This window comes from Eptesicus fuscus, chromosome 14, assembly GCF_027574615.1.
Source record: "Eptesicus fuscus isolate TK198812 chromosome 14, DD_ASM_mEF_20220401, whole genome shotgun sequence".
NCBI lineage: Eukaryota > Metazoa > Chordata > Mammalia > Chiroptera > Vespertilionidae > Eptesicus > Eptesicus fuscus.
The window spans coordinates 39,186,389-39,210,517 of NC_072486.1; the positions used below are offsets into that span (position 1 = coordinate 39,186,389).

Consider the following 24,129-nt stretch of genomic DNA (forward strand, 5'->3'; position numbering starts at 1 on the left):
ACAAGGCCATTTCAAACCTCTGTTTAATAAGCTCATACCCACTCTTTCAGCAGATACTTTCAATTATTTTTCAACAAAAAGGTAACAGCATAGCAAAGTGGTCTCTGCTTTAACTTGAAGTTCTACCCTTTACATTGTTACATAAAATCTTTCCTCCAACATGCACAAGTAAAAAAAGGAAAACCTTTTCTTGACCCTTGTTGCTTCTGTGGATGCTATCTTGGAGTCATCTTGGACTCATTTCCTTACCTCAATCCCTCAGAACCAATCACCAAAATCCCAATGATTCCCATCATCACTCTCCCAGTCCAAGCCCTTCCATTCTTACAGTCACTTGCACTTACCTAATACATCCTGCCCACCAATGCCAGATTAATAGTGCAATGTTAACCCTTTCCTACTCAAAGATCTGCAGTAATGGAAACTAATAATGACATTAAAAACATACTTAATTTAGCACTACTTTTCTTAACCAACTTCATCTCCCCCTAACTTTCTACAGCTACCCGTATTTTATAGTTCATGCTGTTACTCTGATCTTCATTTTCACAGCCTTTCCTTTTAGGCTGGCTCAAACCCTTCACTAAACCTTCCCTGACCACTCTGCCCTGGGGTTGGCACTTGCTGTCTAACCTACAGCATTTACTGTGGGCCCTCCATCTTTTGGTCCTTAAGCCTTTTCTCTTCAGCATAATTGTTCCTGAACTCCTTTGTGCAGCAATAGCATTAGGCATTTCTATGAATCATGTGGGTGTAGTGCAATAATATAGCAGGTACTAATGCTTGTTGCATTGAATTTAATTCCTGGGCCTGTTTCCTCATCGGTAAACTAAAAGGTGTAGAGACTAGACAGAACAAATGTATCTTTTGGTTCTAAATATTATTATCCTACAAAAATGCTCAAGGAATAGGCAAAACAATTATTTTTTTTCTGAGAATGATTAAAAAACAAAACAAAAACCTATGATTAATGTGCTAGGATACCACAAATCAAACGTTATATAACCATATCACTGAATAAAATTTAAATCAACAATACCACTTCCTATCAACAAAGCAGAGTGGGGGACCCAAAGAGAAATGCTCTCTTGCCCTCATAGTAACTTACATTAGGTGAGGAAATACTGAGGTGAAAGCAACACTATAAGCAGAATTAAATGTTAAATACAAATAGAAGTGATGTTTTCCTCCATTACCTGTTTTTCCAGAGCAGCCTTTCCTACTTCTTTTGTAGATGATGTGAGTGTTTCATTCAAGCACTGTAAACTAAGGGCGGGAAAAGGATGAAACTTTATCCTAAGCCCAGGAAACGATTTCAATAGATTTTTTATTTTAATTTTTATTTGTTGATTTTAGAGAGAGGAAGGAAGAGAGAGAAAAAGAGAGAGAGAGAGAGAGAGAGAAACACTGATTTGTCGTTCCACTTATTTACATATTCATCAATTGATTCTTTTATGTGCCCTGACAGGGCATCAAACCCGCAACACTGGCATATCGGCAGCATGCTCCAAACCGAGCTACATGACCAGGGCTGAAGACTTCAATGTTAGTTCTGTAGTTATACCTTGCTAATTCAAGGCGATCACAAAGTTTTTCCACTTCTTCCATCATTTTAACACGCTCTGCCTCATTGTCAGAAAAGTGATTCCAGGTCTAAAAGCACAAACATAAACATTTTCATCATATCTAGTGACACTGCAAAATACATTCATAAACATAATTACAAAGCATGATGTTCTCAAGAGGTTCTTGAGATGAACATATGGCCTTCTGACCATAACAACCATATTTGAGGGTATTCCCAGGGCTCTCCCTGACTGCTAGCAATAAAAAGGCATTCCCTTTTGAGTAGGAGAGCAAAACAAAAATGGTGATGGTGCAGAAGACTTTTGGATGTTATAAAAATCAGAATGAGTTCTCTGAGAATCACTTAATCAAATTCTGTATGATGACTCAAATTAAAATCTAGTGTGTGCTGAACTGGAAAATTTCATGGAAATTTTAAATTTACTGAAATTAAAGAAAAAGATAAAGTGTTAAGGAATAGGAGGTATTAGAAAAATTATGGTTAGAATAAAACATCATGATGTACAATTGGAAAGTACTTCCAATACTGTTGACACTTATGCCTCCCATTCCTCACTTTTCTTTGCTTCCTTAAGCAAGGCAGCTTGGCTTTCACTAAAGTTCCAATGGGTCTTACTGCTGATACTTCCCTAGGCTTCTAAAAGCACTAATTTTCTTCCTACCTGTCTGAGTCACTTTCTCAGGCTCTTCTTCCTCTAACAGTACCTTTACTACTGGTGTCTGCCAGGGTTTCACCCTCCTCACTCTCCCCTCTCCCTGGGTGATCTCATCTAATCACAAGGTTTCTAGTACCACTGAGTTTTTTTAAAAACATTTTTATTGATTTCAGAGAGGAAGGGAGAGGGGAGAGACAGATACAAACATCAATGATGAGAGAGAATCATTGACTAGCTGCCTCCTGCACGCCCCCTACTGGGGATTGAGCCTGCAACCCGGGCATGTGCCCTTGACCAGAATTGAACCCTGGGACCCTTCAGTCCGCAGGCCGACACTCAAGCCACTGAGCCAAACCAGCCAGAGCACCACTGAGATGTTTTTATTTTTTTTTAGAGAGAGAGGAAGGGAGAGGGAGATAGAAACATGATAGAGTCAATCAGCTACCTCCTGCACACCCCCTACTGGGGATTGAGCCCGCAATCCAGGTATGTGCCATGACCAGGAATCGAATCGGTGACCTCTTGGTGCATGGGACAATGCTCAATCCACTGAACCATACCAGCTGGACTGGATGATTCCATTCTTGAACTCCAGACTTATACACACTAGCACCTATTTTCATTTGAGTGTCTGCGCCCAACATGCCCGAAACTAAAATCATCATTCCCCCTAGCTTTTTCCTCCTCCTTTGTTTTCTATTTTATTGAAGTATACCATCACCCATCCAGTATTCCATGCAAGAAACCAGGACATATATTAACCTTCACTCCTCTACTATCTCCAACACATAATTGATACCCAATAGGCAACAGCTTATTCTGCCTCCTAAATGTTGGTTCATTTCATCTACCTTTTTCTATTCCTATCATCTTCACCTTAGTTCATGCCACAATACTCTCTCACTTGGATTATGGCAGAAGACTCCTAATTGGTTTCTCTAACTCTAGTCTTCTCTCAGCATCCTGACCAAAACCAACTCAGGATCAGATTTACACTAAAAAGACATATAATGTCCTTCGAGACTTGGCTCCTCCTCACCTCTTGAGCGGCCTCTGGCTCATTAAACCCACTCCTCTGGAACTCTGCATTCTCTTAATGCTCCTAGACCTCTAATTGCTAATCCCATACATACTCTGTTTCACCTGGCTAAATCCTACTAGATCCAGAAAACCTTCCCTGACTACCTTTTCGGTACCTTCTTATCCTCGTACTCATCTTAAAGTGCTTAAAGTGTTAGAAATAGCTGTGTGTCATTCTCCATCATAAACCAGTGGATTCCTTTAAGGCAAGGACTGTTTCATCATATTCACATCAATTATAACTGCTTGGCACATAGTAAATGCTCATCAGATATTTGATAAATAAATAAATGAACTCACGCTGGAAAGGAGCAATAAAACGAAGTTATCAAATGTCAGAACTTTTAACCTCATTTAAACATCATCTTTAAGAACTATTCAAGCTTTTTATTTTCTAACTAGTGTCCCAGTGCACGGATTCATGCACATTGAAAGGAAATTAATTAGAAGAAACATTTTAATATCGCTATTCGCGTCTTGTAATGCAAAGAAAATAGGATTCTGTTGAGTCTATCTACCTACTCCAGGACTTCTGTGAGGATCAAATGAGATGAGACATGGGAAAATGCTTCACAAACATTTAGTTAAACTGTAAAATGTTTGCACCTGGCTATAAAGCAAGTCAGGTTCCTGGGCTGAAGAAACTCCAAGGAGGCTAGTCGCTAGGGAGAGGAAGCTGGGCATTGCTACGTGACATCATTACCCGGCACCCACAGTACCCACAGTGACCATTTGGGCTGGGCTGTGGGCTGCATTTGCACCATGGAGTCTTGGCAGTGTTGGCTGCGATTTGGTGGGGTGTCGCTCTGGGGTGGTGGTGGCGGGGCCTGTGTCCCACTTGGGGGGGGGGGGGGGAAGCCGAGTGTTGGTTTATTGGCCCCAAGTCTGTGGTGCTGTTTATTTTTAAATGGCTGGTGCGTGTCACAGCAGCTCCTGCGTTGAGCATCTGCCCCCTGGTGGTCAATGCGTGTCACAGCTACCAGTCAGACAGACACTTAGCCTTTTATATATATAGATTGGCCTTTTAAATTTTTGTATTGACTTCACATCATATGCCAAATGTACCAAGCACTATATGTAAATTATCTCATCTAACCTTTCAGTTATTATATAGGTGAGGAAATTGAGGAACAAAAAGGTTTGAAGCAACCTCCTGAGGCCACAAGTAGTAAGTAGAGAATGACTTAAAACCCAAGCAGCTTGCCCTGAGCCAATGGTCTTTATAACTATGATACACTGCATCCTTCTCAAAATAATTTTCTAGGTGAAATCTAAGGAAAATACTTCATATTTTCTGATAAGGAACAATATTACTAGTCTTTGACTCTACCAGTTTAAGATGTAAGAACATCTCTTGGACAAAACTACACTTGAAAACTTTTAGTATTATTCACCAATATTTATTAGTGAAAACTGTACTTGAATGCAAACTATCAGTATTCACCCAAATGATATCCCTTTATTTAGATAAAAATAAAAGCTTTTAAATCCTTAAAAACACCAAAGTTTAACTTCTAAAAGAACATTTTCTAATTTAAGAACTTTACACCATTAAGGAAGCAACCAGCCAAAACCAAACTGTGGTGTATTATCAGAACAAATGATCTGTTTTCTCCAACAAATTAATGGCCATGTGGGCAGGGAAAAAGATGGTGATGACAGGGAGCCTGTTACAGACCAAATTAGGAGACACATAACTGAAGCCTTTAAATGATCTTATTTAGATTCTAATTTGAATAAATCAACTATAAAAAGACATTGTTGAGATAATAAAGGAAACAAGAATATAGACCAAATATTAGGATATTAAATAAGTGGGGGTTTTTAAACTTTGAAAATGGCATGGCAGTTAAATAAAAAAAATTTAAAAATTAGAGTTGGATATTAAAATATAAATGTGGGAAATTTTTTTAAAAGTGAATTTAAAAACCTTTACATTTTGAGATAAAATGTGTACAACAGTTTAATTATATTTGCATAGCATAAGAAAAGAAATATTTTAAAGTGGAATCGGCAACTTTGCTTGGTCAGTCTGACATACCTTGCATGAGTTTCGAAGTTTTTGCCTTTCCTTTTTGATGGCTTTTTTCTGGATATCTTTTTCCTTCTTTGCCAGTAATGCTTGTTGTCTAACTTCCTCTTCTTCTTTCTCTTTAGCTAATCGAGCAGCTTCTAATTCAGCTTGTCTTTGCTTTAAAATGGGGAGGAATAAAATCATTTTAATAAGAAAATTAAAATTCCTAAATGCTCTATAATATTATTCAAAAATTCAATCTTTTAATAAATTTTAAAAAAGATGATACATCAATGTATTGAAGACTGAAGGTTGAACTGGGAAAAGCAGCTGGTAAAGTTCTACAAACACACTTAGGAATGCATAACAGACATATTAGAAATAAGCATGATATTAAAGAAATTTATATCAAGTTTTTGCTCAAAAATTTGCTGGTAAAGATCCCTCTAACTCTCAATTGTACCAACTTGTCATGATTCATTCATAGTAGCAACTAATTCTCTGCGTCCATTATAGTTTCTAAACTAGATCTGAAAATTAAAGATTTTATGAATATTAAAGTCCAACTTCATCAAATGTCATCTTACTTTTTCTTTAGCTTCTTGCTCCTTCCGTTTTGCTTCTGCTTTTGCTTTCTTTTCTGCTTCTTTCTTGGCCTTTTCTTCTTCCTTAAACTTTTTTATTCTCGGATCACAGCTATATGCATTGTCTACCAGAAAGAAAGTTAATCTTTTGAATTTCTAACATTTAATTAAATAACTTAAAAAATTAATTACACTTACCAACTAATGTTCTTATTCTGTTCATTTCCTCTTTTTTTCTTTGTGCTCTTGTTGCTCTGTTCTGCTTTTCAATCCATCTCCTTTCATCACGACTATAAAATAGATAATATTGGAAACAAAATATTGCTCAGATATGACTGAAAATGTAACATAATTTTATATGTAAATAATGTCTGAGAAGGTCATAATGCTATGTTATAATGCTATTAACATTAATACGTGATTTTACTTATAATTAATTTGGATTAATATTTTTGGAACATTTATGTCAAACAATTTCCCAGGGAAAACTAAAATAAAACATAGGTTAAGCAACCAGAAGAAAAAGAATTTGCTGAATTGAGCTTTTTGGACAATTCTATATTCCATGGCATTAGTATATCTTAACCGACTACTGATCTGGCCTCATCTAGCTTAACATATGAGAGGAGGGCTCTCAAAATATCAAAAACTCATTTATATATAGTATATTTTGACATCATTACAAATACCAAAAAGCCAAATAAATATCTTCCTTGCCCAGCCATTGTGGCTCAGTGGATGAGCGTTGACCTGTGAACCAGGAGGAGGTCACATTTCATTCCCAGTTGGGGCATATGCCTGGGTTTCGGGCTCAATCCCCAGTACGGGGCTTGCAGGAGGCAGCCGATCAATGATTCTCTCTCATCATTAATGTTTCTCTCTCTCTGTCTCTCTCTCTCCATTCCTCTCTGAAATCAATAAAAATATAATTTAAAAAAATCCTCCTGCCGAAACCGGTTTGGCTCAGTGGATAGAGCGTCGGCCTACGGACTGAAAGGTCCCGGGTTCGATTCCGGTCAAAGGCATGTACCTTGGTTGCGGGGACATCTGTGCAGGAGGCAGCTGATCGATGTTTCTCTCACATCGATGTTTCTGACTATCTCTCTCCCTTCCTCTCTGTAAAAAAATCAATAAAAAATATTAAAAAATAAATAAATAAAAATAAAAAAATCTTCCTTTATTAATGATTGATATACATACCACTCTGCTTTTTCTTTTTCTTCTTCATCTAGATAAGAAAATTCTCTCCAAGAATCAAAATTATACCTGTAGACAAAAATAAGTAAAATAAAAACAAATAAACAAACTCTTTAAAATTAACTTAAGAGGTATATAATTTTAAAAAACATTAATGGCAGTCCTAGCCAATATTGTTCATTGGTTAGAGCATCAGCCTGTACACCAAAAGGTCTCGGGTTCGATTCCTGGTCAAGGGCACATACCTGATTTGCAGGTTCAATCCCCAGCTCAGTCAGGGTGTGTGTGGGAGGTAACCAATCAATGTGTCTCTCTCATATTAGTGTTTCTCTCTCTCTCTCCCCTCCCCCCGTCCCTTTCACTCTCTCTAAAAATCAATAGGAAAAATATCCTTGGGTGAGGATTAACAAAACAAACAAACAAAAACCCCAATATTAATGGCAAGTGAATGAGGTGTTTTTTTTTAATAAATCCCCTCCACTCCGTTCTGGTACTGAATTAACACTATGCTCAAGTCTTTTCTTCCTTTTTTAATGACATTGTATTTGGTATGAAAAATCTAAAATATACTTATAATTCCCCTCCAGTAAAAAAATCACACCTCCTTGTTAGGTCTTCTATTAGGTTTCTCTTTCACTGGGGACTTGTTAAGTCTTCCTTGCCTTCATCATTGCTCCTCTGTCAACTCTTAAAGTAACCATAGTAGTGGTTGGTTATTTTTAGTAACTATAACTGATAGAGCTAAATTTTGTCATTTTTGTTTTATGCGATTTTATGTTTTAATTTATCAGATATTAATGAGAAAATACAGCACATATAAAGTGGCACTGAATATTATGCTTATTAAAAATTAAGAAATTAGTTAAAGAGACAAATAGTACTCTTTCATCCACACGTACTCAAGTACTTTTAATAGCAAGATAGCTAGTCAAGATGTATTTATTTTTATTCAATTCAAATGATTACTCAGTTTTAATTTTTTACCATTAGAGTGTGCATGGTATCTAGAAATCTGATTAATAGAAAACATTGAAAAAACAATCATAAAAACCTAACTATCATACAGGAGCTAATAGAGTGTTTATTAATTTTTGAACACAGTGCTTTTGATCCCTCGATTAATTTATGAACAGTCAATCAAGTATTTACTGAATACTTAGCCTTTAAAAAAAATGACAGCACCATAAAATCAGTGTATTCACTTACCAGAAAGAATAAAATGCATCTACATCTTCAAATGATGAATTCATATCACCAAGTTTAGGGACATTTTTTTTATTTGACCATCTGAAACATTAAAAGAAAATTCAATTAAAAATTTGGTACAGAAGTTCAACAGACAAATTTATTAAAAACAACAGTTTTTACTAACCCCTAAATCTTCCTCTCCTAGGTCCTCTAAGACTAAAGAGATGGAGCTGGAAAATTAGGAGTGGTGTGCAGAACAACACAGGTGCAATAGAGGACAAGGATGGATAGGAATGGGCGAGCAAACAATGACATGGTGTTTTAACCAGCAGGTTATCAACAGTCTATAAATTACAAGACTGTAGCAGCTGCCAGTGGCTGGCTAGGAAAAGCAGGCGCTAAGCCCCCTTTCCCAAGCTCACTAGGCTCCTGCCTGTCAACAGGCAGTACAGCCACCTGCAGGCCTAGCCTTTTAAAATGTTAATCCTCACAGAGGGAATAACTTTCCACCCCCTCATCACCACCACATTCCCCCTAAAAGTCAGACTTTTAGGTTCAGTACCTCACCCATCACACACATCACATAGTAAAAGGATCTTAAGGCTACTTACTGACTTGTTTTCCATTCTATAAAACCATTCTACAAAAAAATAACTGTCTTTTTTTTTTTTACCACCTTCAATACTGTTACAAAACAAATGTGAAGAGAAAGATTAGAAGAAATATTAGACCACACCAAATGGCTAATCAAAGTGGTTCTCAAACGTGGATGCACATTAGAATCACCTAGGAACTTTAAAAACCCTACATGAATTCGAAAACTATTAAATTGAAATCACAATCTCTTTAGGTGGAACCCAGGTATCAGAAAATTTTCACACTCTACAGTTGAATTAATGTGCAGTCCAGATGTACTCCATAAAAAATCTTTCAATGCAGATGTAACCAAAAAATTTAGAATACTGGTACACCCTATGTAAAAACTGATTTAAATGAAATAAATTACATATGCTTTAATCTTAAATATAAATCATCCTTAGTCAAAGAACCTTATGATAAACAGATGCTCAAAAAATAGAACAAAAGCCTGGCCGGCATGGCTCCGTGGTGGAGTGTCGATCTATGAACCAGGAAGTTGCAGTTCGATTTTCTGTCAGGGCACATGCCTGGGTTGCGGGCTTGATCCCTAGTGTGAGGCATGCAGGAGGCAGCCAATCAGTGATTCTCTTTCATCAATGATGATTCTATCTCCCTTTCCCTCTACCTTCCTCTCTTAAATCAATAAAAAAATGTATATAAAAAAAGAAAAGCTTTTTTCAAGCGATAATGGGCCAAATAGAGTAATGTACTCACTGATAATAAAAGAGAAACAAAGAAAGGGAAATTACTGTCACCTAAGTAACAGTATCACACTACATAAAAGCAGTCTGCCCCCAAGGAAAACTCAAAAGAAAAACATTCCATGAGTTATAAAAGAATTTCACTATGGAAAAGTAAAACTTCTGTTTAGAGAGCAAAACAAAAACCTAGAGACTAAAAGCAGCAGGCCAATACAGGAATGATTTTCAACCGGTGTGCCACAAGAATATTTAAAACATGCAATACCTGACTATTAGTCAGGGGCACTGACCTCTTTTCCCTTAGATTGTCAAATAAAAAAATGACAACAGCCAACACAACAATAGCCGTTTGGTGTAAATGAATCAAAATTATACCTTTTTTTTTTTTTTTTTGTCAGATAGGGAAGAAAATATATTTTTTGTGTGCCGCAGAATTTTAGTAATTAGTTTATGTGTGCCCTGAGATGAAAAAGGTTGAAAATTGCTGCAATAGAGCATAATGATCACAAGGGGATGCCTTAACTCACCTGGAATTCCTTTCAAACACTGGGGAAAACACTTCGAAGAAATTGTCCTTTGCTTCACTTTTAGAAGGAACTGAGTTATCAAAAGTAGGATCTACACTGTTAAATGCTCGTCTTTTCACTGGATCAGATAACATTTCATAAGCTGAGGAAAAAATGATAAGGTCATATTACCATGACATGACATTTTTTTTCCCTGTGAGAAAAAAAAAATTCCCCTTCCTTTAAAAAAAGTTATTACTTTTCACATTTAAAATTTGATGTGCTTGGGGGGTAGAATTTAATCTAGGTAAAGAAAGCTCTAGCACTAGTAGATATAATTGCACTTAACCCCTTTAAGTGGCTCTTCTGGAAGGCAAATGACAAAACAACAGTTAAAAATACTCATCCCTTGACTTCTGATCAAGATGGCAGCACAGGTAAATGCGGTCTCACATCCTCCCACAATCACATCAAAATTATAACTAAGTTACAAAACAACCATCATTCAGAACCCCTGAAATCTAGCTGAACAGAAGTCCTATAACTATGGATGTGAAGAAGCCACATCGAGACCGGTTGGGAGCGGTGATGTGGATGGCGGAATGGGCGGTCCCACACCAACATGTGGTGGATAAAAATCAGGAGGGCTATCTCAGCTGCAGAGGTTCCTTCCGAGGAGTGAGGGGTCCCAGCCTCACACCAGATTCCCCAGCCCAGGGTTCCAGTGCCGGGAAGAGAAGTTCCATAACTTCTGGCTTAAAAACCAGCAGGGATGGTGACTGAGATGGAGGGCTGCTGGAGTTCCTGGTGTTCCTCTTAAAGGGCCTGTACACAAACTTACACAACTCACTTGCTCTGAACTCTAGCACTGGGCCAGCAGTTTGAAAGACACCAGGGACATACGGGGAGGAACTGAATTGTTTGGTATTAGGGTGAGAGCTGAAGGGGTAACTTTCTCCTAGACAGAAATGCTGGCAGAGGCCATTGTTCCTTTGCTGAGGCCTCTTCCCACAGAATCAGCAGACAGGTGGCCTATCTGAGTCTCCATCAACCTGGCAACACTGTTCACCTTGTCCTGGTGATTTCTTGAAACCCTGTCCCACCCAAGCTGTTTCTTTCCAGTGGCTTTTCCATACAAACGGCCTGTCTTTGCTCATGCTTCGGACTTCCCCACAATCTCTAGAAGGTTCACAAACCCCAAACAAGCAGCATCTGGCCTCTGTATGCCTCATACATATTGCTAAGTGGTCCTAGACCGGCTTCAGTACACACACAGATTTTCTTCTCCAGGCACCTCCAAGCCCAGCAGCCATCTGCAGATTGTTTTGTGGCTCATGCGGAGTAGCTCTAGAAAAGGCACAGGTGGTGGCTGACCTTGGCCTGCACCTCTCAGGAGGCCCCAAAGCCAGTGCACCTGGTGAACAGCTTCAGACCATGCTGAAGGACCACTCAACCACCTCCATGAGCAACACACTCGAGACAGACTCATTAGGCACTGGAGCCCCATAGAAGCCAGTCTTGCTCTGTGGTGTTGGCCCCTGAACAGCAGATCCTCCATGGTGTTTGCGCCCAGTGCTTGAAGCCAATCCACATGGGTCATGCACCTGGAGCACCCAGCTCAGGTGACCCAAGAGGGTGCACCACTGGACTCTATAGGACACTGCTACAGAAAACCCCTCTGAAATAAGTCAGACAGAGAAAGACAAATGCCATATGATTTCACTTATGTGTGGAAACCAAAAAACAAAATAAATGAACAAACAGAAGAGAAACAGACTCGTATAGAGAGAGAACATTTTGGAAGGGGGGTTGGTGAGATGGGTGAAAAAGTGAAGGAATTAAGAAGTACAAATTGGTTGTTACAGAATAGTCATGGGGATGTTTATAAAGCACAGCATAGGGAATATAGTCAGTAATATTGCAACAACTACATATGGTGTCAAATAGGTTCTAGACTTACTGGGTGATCACTTTGTAAGTTATATAAATGTCTAATCTCTGGGTTGTACACCTGAAACTAATATTGTAAGTGTAATTGAAAAATAAAAAAATTAGTAAAAAAATACTCATCCCTTAAGAAAACATGACTCTGAGGAAAAACAAATTGTTAGAAAATTAACTTAGATCCCCAGCTTGTGAACGATCAAAGGATCTCAGGCTTCTTGAGCATTTGTGTAAAAGTGGGCCAATAAGGATGTGTTTAAAAGGTGTGTTACAATTTTTAAAAAATTAGCATCAAAATGTAAAATCACATTTAAGGAAACATTTAGAAATGGTGGCACCTATATATTAATCTGCTTAACAAGGAAATGGTTATGTAATTACCAATAAACATTTGTGGGTCCTATATTAGGATACAAACAACTTCTTAATATAAATTAGTAAAATGTCTGAGCAACAGTTTAGTCCCATAAAGTATCTGAAATGAGAAAGATTTTAGTATTCTCATTATTAGATGTAACAGGTATGAATTCACCCTAGGATGAGCTACTTAAAAGAATCACCTGGTGATCTCATTAAAATACAGATTCCGATTCAGTAGGTCTGGGGTGGGGCCTGAGCTTCTGCATTTCTGAAAAGCTGTCAGGTGTTGCTGATGCTGCTGGTAGAGAGAACCTCATTTTGTTTAGTGAGGTTTTGGGGAAAATTACCAAAAATAACCACATGTAACTGAAAATGAGTAATCATCACTATTAGAAATTCCTGACTCTAAAATATTTCCTTACCTTTAGTTATGCAAGTGAAGTAGTCATTATCTCCTTCTTTTATTGGCTCACCAGCTGCTTTCCGTTTGTCTGGGTGATGTTTTAAAACCATTGCTTTATCTACAAAATAAGCCAGATATAGATAATTTGTTACTTTAGACATCAAAACTAAGAATAAAGATGAGCTAAATAGCATTTCTAAAATCATAATGCTAATTTAAAAATATTTTGCCTATGGTAAAACATAAGCTTATTAAATGTGGTAATTAGAGAAACAAAGAATCATTGTAAGAAGTGGCCAAAGTGCCAGCACCTAAACCCAATTACTGTTAACATTTTAGTGTATTTCCACAGACTTTTTTCCCTTAAGCATATGCTTCAAAAATTTTAGGTATAATTGTATCATATATGTCAGTTTATATTCTGCTTTTTTCCAACTTAAAATTAGAGTATTTGCATTTTCCATGTTGTTAAAAACTTCAAAAAATTTTTAAATGATTGCTAGTGCTTAGTACAACATTTCAAGTAGATTTACCATAATTTATTTATTTATTTTTTAAATATATTTTATTGATTTTTTTACAGAGAGGAAGGGAAAGGGACAGAGAGCTAGAAGCATCGATTAGAGAAACATCGACCAGCCGCCTCCTGCACACCCCCTACCGGGGATGTGCCCGCAACCAGTGTACATGCCCTTGACCAGAATTGAACCTGGGACCCTTCAGTCCTCAGGCTGACACTCCATCCACTGAGCCAAACCGGTTTCGGCTACCATAATTTATTTAACTATTTCTCTACCTACGGATATTTAGATTGTTTCAAAATTTTCTCTATTATAAAAAAATCCCTATTTTAATAATTTTTTAGACAAGTATTTTTTGATACTAAGAAGTTTTTTTTAGGACATATTTACAGAAGTGAAATTAGTGATTGAAAATGTATAAACAAGTTCCCTTCTAAAGTTATACCACTTCATTCTATGTGAACATCCTATGCACTACAGCCTCACCAGCACTGGATGCAATTATTTAAGTCTTTGATCATCACTTGTATTCAACAATTCTTTTCTTGTTTCTATCTTTCATCCTTTATCTATGGAGGAAGGAAAAGTCAGTTTTTCTTCTGAGTCTGTGTGAGTCACTTTACAGTAATAGCTAGCTGTTAACAGCTATTGAGCATTTAATATGTACCAGGCATAATTTATCAGTTAATCTTTTCAATCACCTCATAAGGAATATACTCTTATTTTCTCCATTTTACAGATGATGAAAATGAGGCAGAGAGAGATTAAGTAACTAAACACTGTAACCTGTCCAAAGTCCTGCTAAGTCGGGCTCCAGCCCAGGGACCCTGACACCTCAGCCTGTGATTGTATGGTGCCTCTCAGTCCTTCCTGCTTGATACTAATGCTTTCCCAGCTGCTGGAATTGAGCTTACATTTTAAAAAACACTCAATTATTTTTATTTATATTTACTGATTATTTCCTTTATAATTTCTTCCAGAAGAAATTTCTTTCATACCTAGAAGGCCCTTTTTTCTCCAAAAGCCTGATATATATTTCTAGTTTCATTGATAGTTTATATGATTAGAACTGAAAATTTAAAAAAAAAATCTTTAAGTATTTTTGAAATTTTAATATAGTCAAGCAAATATCTAAATTTGTCATTTTTCAAAGTCCTCATCCCATAGTAAATTTTACCAGGGTTTGATTCTGATTACCTACCCTTGCCTCAGGATTTACTTTAAAATGACCATTATTTTCCAATATACTTGATAAATTCTCAAAACTGCATATTATTTTTGCATATTTTTCCTGCATCTAGCCACCTGATACAACTCTCTTTGCTTTTCTAGGAGGTTTATATTTCCTACAAAAATATATTTCTTCCCTTTTTCTGAATAGTTCTGTTATTTAATATCTAACTCACTGACCCACACTCACAACATAGCATAAAAAATAATGGGCAGGTTAGCTCCCCCTATAAATTTTAATGGTAATATGGTCTAAAATACTTTTCAAAGTAGGGAATTAACTGCATTTATTTTCCAAGTTCTATTTATCAAAAAGGCATGGATATCTACTTAAGAAAATCACATAATCCAGAAAGAAACTCACTACAGACTGATTCATTTGCCTGTCAGCATAACTATTACTGCTCGTCTCACATTCGGTTCTTATAAGTATATTTCTAGTAACACATGATCTCACTCATCTAGGGGAAATGATGAACAACATAGACTGATGAACAAGAACAGACCCAGAAGCAAGGAGGCATCGATCGGACTGTCGGGCCTCAGAGGGAGGGTAAAGGGAGGGTGGGGGTAGGGGGGAGAGATTAACCAAAGGACTTGTGTGCATGCATACGAGACTAACCAATGGTTAAGGACAACCGGGGGGTGGGGGCATCTGTGGGAAGGGGTGTGGGATGGGAATGCAGGGATGAGGACAAATATGTGACACCTTAATCAATAAAGAAATTTAAAAAAATAAATAAATAAATAAAAAGAAAATCACATAATATTATCTAAGCTATAAACAAATTTAGTTATATTAATATACTAGAGGCCTGGTGCACAAATTCATGCATGGCTGGTGATCAGGGCCATCTCGCCCAGTCCCCATAGGAGCTGATGGGGGCCAGCCCGCTAGGGGGAGGGGTCGCGGGAAGTTGGCCAGCCGTGGGAGGTTGGCTGTGGGAGCACACTGACCACCAGTGCATGTCATAGTGACCGGTCAACCAGTCATTCAGTCGACGGTTGTAACATTTGCTTAGGCTTTTATATATATAGATTCTGTTGGTGAACATTTAGGTGTTTTCCAATTTTGGGATACTGTGAATAAATTTGCTGTGCACAGTTTTGTACAAATGCTTTCATGGGCATATTTCTACATATAATGCAAGAAACTGACATAAACATTATTGTTTTTCTTGAGCTCCAAGATTTTTCTTACAGTCAGGTATATTAGTGCTTCCATTAACACTCAAGAAGAGGCATTTTCACCTTTTAACTGGTTTAAGCAGAAAAAGAATTTATTAATGGTTATTAGACAGTTCACAAAACTCTGAGCCAGACTATTATTAGGCTTGGAGGCCACGTAGTCAGGAATAATATGTCCCATTGGACGGTTTGGCGGTATGATGATCGCACCATGGTTGGCACTGCAGAAACTGCGCACAGGCTACTTCCACTGCCAGGGCCTGAGGGAAAGCCATAGGCTTCTCTTTGTAGTGCTCTTCCACTCCTGCTGGCAAAACATACTCTACACAGCTCAGGCCTAATTTAAAAAAATTTTTTTTATTGATTTCAGAGAGGATGGGAGATCGAGAGAGAGAGAGAAACATCAATGATGAGAGAGAATCATTGATCAGCTACCTCCTGCTTGCCCCACACTGGAGGAATTGAACCGTGACCCCCTGCTCAACCACTAAGTCACACCACTGGAGAGCTCAGGCCTAATTTAAACACTGTTCCCTTTTGAATTGCAAGTGTGTGCTGAGTAGTAAAACCTAAGTTATATGACTACAAATATTTTCTCTCAATTTCAAGACATATCTTTTTGTAAATTAGGTAAGTTTTCTTCTTTATTTGCAATTACTATTTGTTACATTTATTCTGCTTTCTTCCCTAGAGAAATCTGTCATCTCTCTATTCTTTCTCACCGAATCTTGGGAACATTCCTCAAGGTTGTGCTCCGCTTTACTGCGTTTTCTAATTGTATGTCAGCTTTTGTAATTCTAAACTCTGCTTTCATGTTGTTTCCAGGCAATTCTACTTATTTCTCCCCTATTTTCTTCCTGCAATGTCTACACTGCCCCCAAAGCAGTGTCTTCACATTACACTGCCAACATGATTTAAGTTTTCTTTTGAACCTTACAACAAAAGCCTGAGAGAGATGATATCTCAAGTTTTTGTTGGATAGTCTCCTCTTGTGCTGCACTATTTTTTTTATTCATTGATTTTTCTGCATTATCTTTAGTTGCCCATGCACATTAGGGGGTCCTGAGATTGTCTTATATGCTGTCCCTGAGCAGGCAAAGGATGCTACCTGGTATTAAAAATAAGGTAAAAATGACCAAGAACATTATTGGTTTGAAAAAGAAACAAATTTGAGAGCAGCTGTTATCTGAAATTTCAAAGACTTCTTTTCTTCCTTTCCCCCAAGCAAAGACAGTTTCTGGGGTGTCCTGAGGATACATTAGCAAAGAGGCTTTTTTTTTTATTGTTACTCCTCACCTGAGGATATTTTTTCCATTGATTTTTAGAGAGTGGAAGGGAGAAAGAAAAACATTTATGTGAGAGAGACACATCAATTGGTTGCCTCCTGCACGTGCCCCAACCAGGACTGGGGATTGAACCTGCAACCCAGGTATGTGCCCTTGACAGGGAATTGAACCCACCACACTTCAGTGCATGAGCTGATGATGCTCTACCATCGAGCAACACTGGCCAGGGCACAAAGGGGCCTTTATTGTACATTCATACTGTTATCATAAAAAGCCTCCAATATGATTTTTAATTTTACAGAAGTTTAATGTGAAAGCTTCCAGTTTAAAATATCAGGAATATTTTAAGCTAAAAGTATTAAATTAAAAAAATTCAAATTACCAAAGACTTTATTTCCATTCGAAGAATATCAAACCTACATACATCGTTTACCAGAATGGCAATTTTACTTCAAAATTATATAAGCAATTGAAATATCACCTTTAGTATTCAAATACTTTCTCTTAACCTATCATTATTCAACTTCTCTAGTAATTTATTCTTTTCAGAAATGCAGAGAAGGAAAAAAAGACCACTAACTTTATTCACCCTTGATTGACTTCCTAATTTTCAATGTAGCTATTAAAATACATTAAACAGAAATAAAACTCTTTTGTGTTTGCAATACGATGCAAGAACTCTAAGGCTCTCAAATGCTATCAGACTTTCATTCTGATTAGGTTTGTTTGTACTAATTAATAATATAGATCTGAAAACACTAAGTTGGCATTTTCACTTCTGGACAAGATTTCAGAAAGCAGTATGTAGCAACTGTCTATTTTATAGTTATAGAGGAAAGACAACAATAGTTTCCTTCTGAATAAACAATAAGAATATTCAACCAGAGAGTGAATTATAACTCCACTTAATGTTAATAACCTGTGCACTGGGGTTATAAAACTTTTGGCTACAGAATTAAAAAATGTATATTATGCCAATAAAAAGAACGGACTTAACAGAAGCAAATGGATGTTCCTTTTACAATTTATTTTACAATTTTTTTTATCTTTAGAGAAAGGAATAATTCTTTCACCTAAAAACACCAACTATTTTCATAGTTCTAAATCACACAAATTCATATGTATGAAGTCATATTTGGTATTTGTATGCTATTATTTAATACAGTAAGACTTTGCAAATACTTTTCTATGGCAACTTAATTTTCCTGGCATTTATGTATTTTACGACTATTCATGTGTATTAACATATGCATAGTCTAAAATCATGTCAGCTGTTAAAGAAATTCAATAATAGGTCTAAAGTAATCTCATAAATTCCTTTATCTTCTTAAAGAATATTTTCTGTGATTTCCATTAATAGAGAAAATTTTTAATTTATCAATTAGCATTTTTCAACATGTGATAGGACTCCTTCAGCCATTTTCCTAAACATACAACATTCTCTCTTCTTGACTGGCCTTGACTCCCTATTCCTTTTCCCTATGGCCACAATCTTCTCCTCTAACCTCAACATCCATTCTCTAGAGTGGAGGGCAGAACATTCTTCTAAGATAAAACACAGAAAACTAATCACCTTCACCTCTTTCATGAAACTTTACTAGTTAGTTGAACCAAATGCTGTACAGGGAATTATGTCCACAGGAATGGAAAAGACAGGACATTTAGAAGCAATAAGGGGATGATGTTTTGTAAGGCATATGAACACTGGCTTCCCAACAACCCCTCCACCCCAAATTTTTAACCTTGTCAATGAAAATAATAATGAAACATTGAATAACTCTTTCTTGCACAGAAGAGAAAGGGTGGTATCAACAAAGGTGTGATCACAAAACAAGATTTAAAAAAAAAACCTAAGTAACAAGGCAGCTTCTACTAAATACAAGTGAAGTGTTTTTTTAAGAATTTTTTTTTAATGAATCAAGTTACATTCCTAATTTCTACTATTATTGTTTCTTGTAGAGTGATTTAGAAGTGGTATATGGTACAGAGGAAAGAACTATTTGATTTTGGTCAAGTTATTTTTTCTCTTTGATTTTAGAAAGAAGGAGGAGGGAGACGGGGAAAGATGGAGGGGGAGGGGAAGAGAGACAGAGAGAGACACAGAGAGAGAGAGAGAGATATCCATCCACCAGTTGCCTTTTTTTAAAAAAATTAATATATTTTTATTGATTTCAGAGAGGAAGGAAGAGGAAGAGAGAGATAGAAACATCAATGATGAGAGAGAATCATTGATCGGCTGCCTCCTGCATGCCGCCCCCCTGGGGATCAAGCCCGCAACCCAGGCATGTGACCTTGACCGGAGTCGAACCTTGGACCCTTCAGTCCACAGGCCGACGCTCTATCCATCGAGCCAAACCAGCTAAGGCCACCAGTTGCCGGTTACACATGCCCCAACTGCAGTTGATTCCAAAACCTGGGTATGTGCCCTGACCAGTAATCGAACTGTGACCTCCTGGTTCATGGGTTGATGCTCAACCACTGAGCAACACTGGCTGGGCTGAAGTATGTTCTTTATCCTGTCACAGCACACACACCTACAACCCTGATTTCTTATTCCTAATGAGAAAGGCCACTCATGAGACTGATTGCTTTTTTCCTGGTTCTGAAGGTAAACGAGAGTGTGGTCAGGCATTGGTATAACCATATGGTACATGTGGTTCAATTTAGAGTTATGGCTATAGACTATGATCCTGCACATCTTTTCAAAAGGAAAACATTTCCTATACCAGATATCGGATTATTTCAAAATAACTAAATACTTACGTGCTGCTTTGATCTGTCTCTGTGTAGCTTTGTATCTTACATGGCCAAGTCCAAGTACTGCATAATGATCTTGGTTCTGATAAAGACATAAAAGGGAGTCAAGTTTAAAATGCAACAATATATACTACCTCTTGTATTTTGGCACCGGGAAACAGTGCTTCCCAAAGATGTTCTAATGACAGAAGTCCAGTGAGACATTCTGTATAAAATGGGTTCTGTGGTCATTTAAGTTTGGGAAATGCAGACTCCTGTATAGCATTTTGATGATTTGATGCACAAAAGCCTAATAAAGGCTCTGAGAAGTTCTGCAATTAAGAAAACAAATCTGTAAAACCCAGCATTTTCCAAACTTACTTGACCATAGAACCCCTTTTCCTCTTAAAATCTATTAATATCCTATGGCCATTCTTAAATGAAAGTATAGCCAGGAAGATTTCAGATCTGAAGAGAGCATTACAGCAGCCCTAGGGCAGTGATAGGCAAAAACTAGGAGCCACAGGGACCAAAGAAGGTAGGTTAAATGGAAATTTTGAGAAACCGAGGGGTGAGACTTCTCTCAATAGAAGTACCTGCTTTCATTTCTGTTTTGGTTAACAGCATTGCAAATTTAGAAGTTGGGGTAGCAACTGGAGTGAAGGCTCCTTACAGAACACTAGTATTGGAGAATGAGTGGGAAGGAAGGGGAGTTACGAGCATAAAAGATAGGAGAAAAAAGTCAAATAGGGCTGACTGGTTTCCCTGCAAGTTTCATAGGGATTGGCCCCTTTATTAGACCTGGCAACCACACTTTTTCAGTTAGTTCACCTTTCCACTCAAGATTACTATTACATACTAGTACCTTCTGTCTTCTGGTCTTTCTTTAAACCTTACAGATCCTTCTCAACCCTCTCATCAATGTCCATGCCTCTTGCCTAACTAAAAAACTTAAATTAAATTACACTAATCAAATTCCAGCTTCTTTCTACCATCCTACCTGCATCCATACATTTTTCCCCCCTTTCCCTTTATTCATAATTGAGAAAGCCTGTCCTACCAAGACAAATTACTCCTTCGTCTTGGTTCTGAATATCACCTTTTCCAAGGCTCCCCAAATACTAGCATCTTTCAGCTACCTCCTAATTTCAACTGGGTTATTTTCATCAGTATAAAAAGATGCTCTATTATATCTCATCTTTAAAAAAAACCTTTCCCGGACCCCTTTTCCAGCTACCACCCTATTTTTCAGCTGCCTATCAAAGTTAAACTTCCTTTTTTTAAAAATATATATTTTTATTGATTTCAGAGAGGAAGGGAGAGAGAGAAACATCAATGATGAGGGAATCACTGATTGGCTGCCTCCTGCACGACCCACACTGGGGATTGAGCCTGATCTCCTGGTCAATGCTCAGCCACTGAGCCACACTGGCTGGGCAAAGGTAAACTTCTTGAAGAAGCTGTCTCCTCTAGCATTAATTTTCAAACCACTCCAATCTGGTTCAGCTCTGTCCACTTCTAGCCCAGGTGCTACAAAGTTGCTCTCTTCAATATCAATTTCCAGGTACCAAATCCAAGATCACCTATCTGCCCTCACTTGGCTTCAACTCCCATTGGCAGCACAACCAACTCTTTTTATTGAAACATTATCTTCCTTAGTTTCTGTGAATCCACTATGTTTTCCTCCTACCTTTCAGCTTTTTCAGTCATTTTTACTAGTTAATCAATGACCTGCAAAGCTCAGTCCTGAGGTTTCTTTTGGTCTCTCAATACTTTGATCCTAGGTGACCTGATTGAATGCTGGGCTGGAATATGGTAAGAACCGTGTAAATGTTCACGTCTCTCCATTCCTGTCCCTCCCCCACCCGCCTAAGTTCTTAAAGATTGCCAGTGCTTCAAACTCTACAATGGCTCTTCACTGAGGCCCACTACTCCCGACTTCCTCGACCCTCCCTCATTCACTCTGTTTCAACCACTTGCCTTCTCTCAGTTCCTGGAACGTTCCAAACTTCTTTCTGCCTCAGCACAAGCTCTCTGCATGGAATGCCACTCTCCTGATCTTTGCAAATCATCCAGTTTTTATCTTAAATGTCAATTCTACTGGCCTTCCCCACCTACTCAGTCTAAGACAGTCATCTGAACACTCTATCACTCTGTTCTTCTTTGCCCAGCACTTAGTGGCCATGTTCCTGATTGCTTGCTTATTATCTGTCTCCTCATTGGAATATAAGGTTTGTGGAAGGAGCAAAACTATCTTATTCAGCACAGTATCTTTAGCACCCAGAAAAGTATCTGAAACACACAGCAGGTGCTTGATCCCTATTTGTTGAATGAAACAATTAAAAGAATGTATGAACTCCGCCACCTTGCTCTGATGCCATCTACTCTTTTCTATACCAAAGATCTTCTTCATTCTTTCTTCCTTTCTCTCTTGTCTATCTTAATGCCCCCCAATTCTATGTCCTCCTGACCCTTCCTTTCCCTCAAGTTACTGTTTTCTCTCATTTTCTTTACAACCCAGCTTTGAAAGAGTATTTTACACCTAGGTCTCACTTTATTGCCTCCTAATAACTCTTCAACCCACTGCAATTTCTTGCTATCCCAATCATTTCCCTAGAAGAGCTTTCACTGTGGTCACCTAAACTTCATTTGCAAACCCAGTGGCTCTTTATCTTTATTTATGTTATGTGATTGACCTCTCTCCTAAGCAGGACACTGGAGATTGTGTTTTCTTCTTGTGACTTCCTCCTCCCTTAATTTTTGGAAGAGTATAGTGCCTGATGTTTAATGAAACTTTGTTAAGCAAATGTTTGGTCTTCCTTCTACTTCTTTTACTCTTCTTAGTATCCTTTGCTGTTTCTTCTCCTATAACCATCCTTAAAAATCTATCGGTGCTGTGCTCCTCGATGTTGTTCTTTTCTTTTAAAACTGATGATGATAGCAGGAGGATCAATTCACACTTTCTCAGTGCTTATATACTTTTCTAAGTGCTGTATACATATGCCTTACCTCATTTAACACTCACTTCAATCAATGAAATAGGAACTCTTATTATATACTATTTGTTTTGAATTTATCATGTGTCCAAGCACTAGTTAAGTGCCTTATATGCATCATTTCACTAATCTTCACTATAATCCTTTGAGCTGTTAACAATATCATTGTACCAATAAGGGAAATGAGGTGCAGAGATGTCAGGTAACTTTCCCAAGGTCCCAGCACACTAAATGGGCAGAATCAGATGTGAATTCAGGCACTCTAATTCCAAAGTATGTACATTTAAGTATTATACTAGCACCTACTTAAGCAATAATACCTATTTGTCTGTATTCTTCTCCTTGGCTGATGTCATTCCATTTCCCACAGCCTCAACTATCCCCTATGTGCCAACGACTTGCAAATGCTTTTTGCCTCTAACCTCTTTGCAGAGTCACAGACCAATTTCTAACCACCAACAGACAACTTCACCAGCATGTTACCAGAACCTCAATTTTGACCTAACCAAATCTGAAAACACCACTCCCCACAAACTTCCTTTTCCTGCATACCAGTGTTGGTAACAAACCCAAATGCACAGAGGTCTTCTGAATACATTCCCTTTTCTTGTGACATACAGACAAGGTCAAAACTTCTCAAGACTACCTCCCCTCTGCCCCAAATTTATCCCCTCTTCCTCAAAACCCAGCCACAAATTTAATTCAAGCATCAGGCATTCATTTGAAGGCTTAAATTATTGCATTAGGCCTACACTAGCAAATTATTCACTTCCCCTCCAGACCTGCCCTCCCTTTTCAAGCAATTTTCTGTGCTGCCAGGAGAATTACTTTTCTAAAATTAGCTTAGAAACTTTTAATGACTTCCTACCGCCCTGAAATAAAATTCCTTCCTTAGCATGGCATAAAAAGGACACTACAGAGTTTGATCTAGAGGAGCGGTCGCCAAGCAGTGGTCCGCGGACCACTGGTGGTCTGTGAGGTCTGAAATATTGGTGACCACTGATCTAGAGTCTGTTTTAGGCGGAATTTCTCACCACCTTCCCTCAAGAACAACCCTTACCCTAATCTTAACTAATCCCAAAAAGGTGGTACATATTCTTTTACGCCTTTGTGTTTTTGCATCTCTATTCCTTCTGCCCAGAACACCTTTTCTCCCTTCTTTGCTTCACAAACTGCCTCTCATCCTTTTAAGACCAGCTCAAACATTACTTTCTCTGTGAGGCCTTCCTAGACTTCTTCAGCAGAAAGAGCATCCTACGGCTAGGACTATCCCACTCAAGGCTTAACAATGAAAAGGTGCTCAACTATAGTTG

At 37.9% G+C, this 24,129-nt stretch overlaps 1 protein-coding gene across 3 annotated transcripts in view; it reads right to left on the bottom strand.

Moving 5' to 3' along the window:
• The window catches only part of DNAJC2 (DnaJ heat shock protein family (Hsp40) member C2), a 31,322-nt gene that overhangs the window by 4,552 nt on the left and 2,641 nt on the right, over positions 1-24,129 (bottom strand). For all 3 annotated transcript variants that reach the window (XM_008149780.3, XM_028158530.2, XM_028158542.2), the window contains exons 3-12: positions 19,848-19,923; positions 12,879-12,977; positions 10,174-10,315; positions 8,325-8,405; positions 7,122-7,187; positions 6,120-6,211; positions 5,925-6,046; positions 5,365-5,514; positions 1,565-1,653; positions 1,197-1,266 (exon numbers count right to left, since the gene is read on the bottom strand). In XM_008149780.3, the coding sequence (XP_008148002.1) occupies positions 1,197-1,266; positions 1,565-1,653; positions 5,365-5,514; positions 5,925-6,046; positions 6,120-6,211; positions 7,122-7,187; positions 8,325-8,405; positions 10,174-10,315; positions 12,879-12,977; positions 19,848-19,923 (987 nt within the window). The remainder of the gene's footprint in view (positions 1-1,196; positions 1,267-1,564; positions 1,654-5,364; positions 5,515-5,924; positions 6,047-6,119; positions 6,212-7,121; positions 7,188-8,324; positions 8,406-10,173; positions 10,316-12,878; positions 12,978-19,847; positions 19,924-24,129) is intronic.